Consider the following 5,809-nt stretch of genomic DNA (forward strand, 5'->3'; position numbering starts at 1 on the left):
AAATATTGTATTCCAGGCCCTCTGATTATTTTATTTAGAAGCTGCTAAATCTTGTGTAATTCTAATTGTGGCTGTATTGTACTTGAATTATTTATTTCTGGTATTTGCAATATTTTTTCCTAATCTGGGAGTTCCAGAATTTTACTATAATAATCCTAGGAGTTTTTATCTTGGAATTTCTTTCAGAAGGGGATTGATGGATTCTTTCAGTTTCTATTATACCCTCTGGCTCCACAAAACGAGGACAGTTTCACTTCATAATTTCTTGCAAAATGATGCCTAGCCTCTTTTTTGAACACATTTTCAGATAAATCAATAATTTTAAAAATTCTCTCTCCTGGATCTATTTTCCAGCCAGTTGTTTTTTCCGATGAAATAGGTCACATTTTTTTTTTCAATTTTCTTCATTCTTTTGATTTTTCTTTTATTATTTTTTAAATTTCTGATAAAGTCATTAACTTCTATTTATTCCATTCTAATTTTCAAGGAAATATTTTCCTTAGTGAGCTTTTGTAAATCCTTTCCTATTTGGCCAATTTTGCCTTTTATGGCATTATTCCTCTTATCAAATTTTTGCATTTTATTTTGAAACAATCTTAATTCTCTTCCCATTTTTTCCTCTGTCTCTCTTATTTGATTTTCAGAATTTTTTGACCTCTACCATGACCTGAGAACCAATTCTTATTATTTTTTTTCTTGGAGGCTTTGAATATAGGCACTTTGCTTTGCTATCTTCTTCTGAGTGTGTGCTTTGATCTTCCTTGTCATCATAATAACTTTTATTATCAGAATCGTTTTCTGTTGTTTGTTCATTTTCCTAGCCTATTACTTGGCTTTTAGCTTTTTTTGTTAAAGTAGGTCTTTGGTTCCATGGTGAAAGGTGCAATACTTCAGAGGTTTTGTGCAGCTATTTTCAGATATCTTTCTAGAGACATAAGCACAAGCACTCTTTTCTGCCCTGGAACTGTGAGGAAGGCCTCTACTCCACTGTTGCTGTAAGTTCTACTGTGCTAAAGCACAATACTACAATGCTAGTAAAGAGACTTTCTATGGACTGAGGCCTCCAGAAAATGCCATACCACCACCTGCTCCTAGTTTGCTGGTTTCCCAAGGCCCTCTCAGCCTCATTGAGATATACCTCTCCTGCTCACTTTTTAAGTTGCTTTTGATGTCTCTGGGTTGAGAGGCCTTGAAACCACAAGTACAGCTCCTAATTCAGAGGCTCCAAGTCACATTCTTACTTTTCTGGAAGGACCAGAACATGCTTGTGTGGCCTGCATTGGAATTGCACTGGGCTCCCAACTTAGTGGAACTGATTTTTCCTGCCCACCTTCCAAGGTGTCTGGCTTCCAAGGTGTTCTTTTTAACTCTTCCTTTAATTCATGATTTTCCCTCTAATAAGATTATCTTCCTTCATAATCACTGAAGATGAAGAATTGTCCTTCCAAACTGACTTTAGAATTACACTTGAAAAAAGTACATAATCAAGCTGGCTACTTCAGTAATACTAGCATCCAAGTGATTAATAACCTTCCTCTTCCAAATTCTGCTACTTTAATTGCTTGTGAATGAGCCAGCACTTCTCTGTTACATTTGGTGATATTACTAAAAAATAAAGACTAACTTTTTCTTTTTGTTAGCATTAAGCCCCCCTGCTAGTATAAACTGTTTCATTTATGTTTTTTTTTCCCACACTTTTGCTTATGTTCTTTACTATTCTCAAAATCACTCTTTTGTCAGTACTTGAAGTATAGAGATCACTGATACAATACTTAATAACTTTACATTATGCAAATAGATTTATTATAAAACTGTGTGGAAAAAAAGATTCTCAGGAAAATGAAGATTAAAAATATAAGGTCCTCTTCTCTCATTATAGGGTAACAGTGAGAGTGAATTCTTATTTGGAAAAATAATCACTATTTTTTCTTAGCATCAAGAAGTTCTTTAGTGACTTGTGTTTTTTTTTTTTAATTATTATTTACCTCTATCATTATTTGACTACAATCCTTGCCTTATTGTTTTATTTATCATTGGATTACCAATTTTTTTTTTTTACTTTGAGAGTGGAAATAGTAAGGATAGCAGTAGCTAGGGTAGTTTTTTTTTTTTTTCTTTTTATTTCCCTGACTTCTTGTGCCTTCAGTTCATTATCATCACCCATGATTACTTCAGCTCTATTTTATCAGGTCTTCCTTCTCTCTTAAGATGATTTCCTCCTCTTTCCCTTAGGAATGGGAAAGCATAGATTATTAATAAGATTTTAATTACTTCCTTGGGAATTGAGTGGAAGATATTGAAAATTTCTGTTCCCCAGAAAACATCATCTCCAGTGTCCTGATGAACATTTAAGAATTAAAACATTGTTAAAAAAAATGGTGGAGGGAGTGAGGGAGATGGGCTAATGAAGTGCATGATAATTGTGTCTATGTATTTGAAAAGAAATATTAGAAAAGGAGTAGATTTTTTTCTTTACCATAAAGTAAGCAGGAATTAGCTATTGAATGTCTGCATTCTCCAAAGTCAATGTGGGAATTTCATCAGTTAAGCATGCTTCATATTATTGTAAAGATTAGTCTCACTGGCTATTCCTCTCATACCTTGTGATCACATATTTGTTGTAGATCTCCAGTGATGAGAAATCGCCAATAATCAAAAAGCCCCACTATATCTTTAGACAATTCAAATTCAGAGGAAATTATTTTTGCTTATTTAGAGTGAAGAAAAATGAATCTATATTTTTAACAGTGACTGCTCCTAATTCTATTCTCTGAGGCAATAAATTTAATACCTTTTCTACATGACACATCTTAACATACTTGAAGATTGCTCTCATATATGACCTAATTTTTGTCTTCTTGGGTCAAAATTCTTCAAAAAACACTCTTTTGACTAATTCAAGTCATTTCAAAATTATTTTCTTTTCTTGGAGGAAAAAAATATTTTCCCACATTATTTCCAAAATAAGGCGACAAAAATTGAACAAAATATTCAATATGTGGTCTAGGTAAAGCATTATTTGAGTAAAATATCTTTCCTTCTTTGCCCTAGGCTTCTGTACTCTGCTCTTGGCTATATCTACACAGTGGATAGAGACTCTAGGGAATGGAATTCCTTGCTGTAAAGGTGATTTTTACCAAAATATCTAAATTTAGGAATCTTTCTGATCTTGATCTTAACAGGGAAAATAAAATGAAATCACAAAAGCTTTTATCAAAATAATTTAATTTGCCTTACCAAAAAAAAATTGGTGGTATGTATGAGATGCTAAAGCTGTATGATTTGGCATGTGGTATTCTTTCTACCCCTTATATCCTAAAACATTTGTGGGTTGCTGTCTCATACTGATGGTACAAAGGGAAGCTGAGGAGGTACCACTCCTTCTCTATACAGCAAAACCATTGGCTATCATGGCCATGTGGTATAGCAGACAATATTAGTTTCATTCTGATGCTAGTGTAGTCAGTCGAAAGTGTTCAGTACTCAATACCTTGTGTTGACTATTAAATGGAGTTCTATGAGTGTTTCCGAGAAATTCCACAGATATTTTATTGTACAACATTTTTATCTGTGAACTAAATGAAATAAGATTGGCAGGTTTATCAAATTAAGAAATGATTACAATTTAAGAGGATAGTTAGCACAAGGGAATGCAAGGCAAATTTCAAAAAGAGTCTAGAATGGTAGAGTGATAAGCTAAATTTAATAAAATAAAATTAAAAATTGAAAAATAAAGTTTGACATATATACTAAAATCAATTATATAGATAGATGAGGAGAATATGTGTGAATAGGATAATAATTATTATTTTTTAAATCTCTCTCATTTTTATTGGATGGCAATATAGATTGGACTGCATTGCTGACTGTGAGTCAGCAATGGACAATGAGAATCAATGGTGATATGAAACTTTAAATTAAGCTAACAGAAATATAGTATGAAAATTAAGTAGGGTAACACTTTTCCTGTATTCTCTTTGATCAAGCACAATTTGTAATATTATTTTCAATTTTAGGAATCCAACCTAAAAATTAACTTAGATCTTGTGTTGACATTAAGAAGTTGGAGAATTTTCAAAGGATGTTGAAGGAACTTGAAGTCTTTTTCAGGTAAGTTGAAGAAATAGGATATTTTGTTTTGAAAATAGAAGAGTTGAGGACATTGTGACAACTGACTTCAACTAATAGAAGCCTATCCTACATAAGAAGAATTTTGAAATGGACAGAACTAAGCAGAAGTGGTGGAAATTCAAGATTTAAAAATGTTTATTCTATTTGAATATCAGTTGGGCCTCTCTGTAAAAGGAATGGCCTAAGTTGGAATGTGATTCCATTGGGACTTTACTTGGAGCTGAGATGACTACTTAATGATGTTATTGAACACATTTCTGTTTAGTAAGGTTTTGATGACATAATTTTGGATAGCCCTTCATATTTTGAGACTCTGTGATAGTATATGTGTTTGAATCAATTCTTTATCATTCTAGGAATTTGTAGAGAGTAAGTAATAATATTTCAATCTTTCTAATGTTTGAAATCCATCTGCAATGATCATCTTGATCTGCAACTAAAAAAAAAAAGATGCCCCATTCCAATTACACTCAATTCCACCCCTCCTTTTTCCTATTATTGGGAATTCCAGGACTGGAAAGTTTCCACATCTGGATTGGCTTTCCTTTCTGCATTGTGTATCTTATTGCCATCCTGGGAAATATTACTATATTATTTGTTATACAGACTGAGAAGACACTTCATCAGCCCATGTTTTACTTTCTAGCCATGTTGGCCACCATTGATCAAGGCCTATCCACAACCACAATTCCCAAGATGTTGGGGATCTTTTGGTTTAGATTGAGGGAGATCAACTTTGGGGCTTGTCTCACACAGATGTTTTTTGTCCATATGTTGACCGCCATGGAGTCAGCTGTTTTGTCATCTATGGCCTATGATCGTTATGTGGCAATTTGCAATCCCTTGCATTATAGCACGGTCCTCACCAACAGAGTGGTGGCCATGATGGGCATTGGAGTAGTATTGAGGTCATTCTTCACAGTAGTTCCCTTTGTGTTCCTCATCCTTCGACTTCCTTTCTGTGGAAATCATGTCATTCCTCATACCTATTGTGAACATATGGGCATTGCTCGACTGGCCTGTACGAGCATCAGAGTCAACATGATCTATGGCCTATGTGCTATTGGAACTCTGATATTTGACATTGTAGCTATTGCTATATCTTACATTCTGATTCTCCAAGCTGTTTTTCACCTCCCCTCTCAAGATGCCCGACTAAAAGCTCTGAGCACCTGTGGCTCTCATGTCTGTGTTATACTAGCCTTTTATACTCCAGCCTTATTTTCCTTTATGACTCATCGTTTTGGCCGGAATGTCCCTCGTTATATTCACATCCTCCTGGCTAATCTATATGTTGTTGTCCCACCCATGCTCAACCCTATTATCTATGGGGTTAGAACGAGGCAGATCTGGGAGAAAGTGTTAAAGATGTTCTTCAAGAAATAAATCATAGAACTGGAACTCCAAACTTCTCTAACTTCTCTCACAACATAGAATCCTTGTTCTTTATTTTAGATACTATTTATCATTTTTAAGAAAAACTCCATTTGTTCTTAAGTTTTCTATGTTTTCTTTAATAACAGTAGGGGGTTTTGTATTTGTTATAAACTTTTTCATTGAAATTGCTCCTAGTTTTATTAATTCATTGTTTTGTTTATGTGCATTTTTGTTAAACGCTTCTTTTATAGGCATGATTATAAGTACTTCACTTAAATTCAAAAGTCGACTTTAGAAATAA

At 33.8% G+C, this 5,809-nt stretch overlaps 1 protein-coding gene across 1 annotated transcript; it reads left to right on the forward strand.

The window, feature by feature from the left end:
* Positions 1-4,581: 4,581 nt before the first annotated feature.
* LOC127558115 (olfactory receptor 52E2-like) lies at positions 4,582-5,517 on the forward strand. Its single transcript, XM_051991342.1, has one exon. The coding sequence runs from the start codon at positions 4,582-4,584 to the stop codon at positions 5,515-5,517; it is 936 nt and encodes a 311-aa protein (XP_051847302.1).
* Positions 5,518-5,809: the final 292 nt, after the last annotated feature.

The sequence above is a fragment of the Antechinus flavipes genome, chromosome 3 (assembly GCF_016432865.1).
Source record: "Antechinus flavipes isolate AdamAnt ecotype Samford, QLD, Australia chromosome 3, AdamAnt_v2, whole genome shotgun sequence".
NCBI lineage: Eukaryota > Metazoa > Chordata > Mammalia > Dasyuromorphia > Dasyuridae > Antechinus > Antechinus flavipes.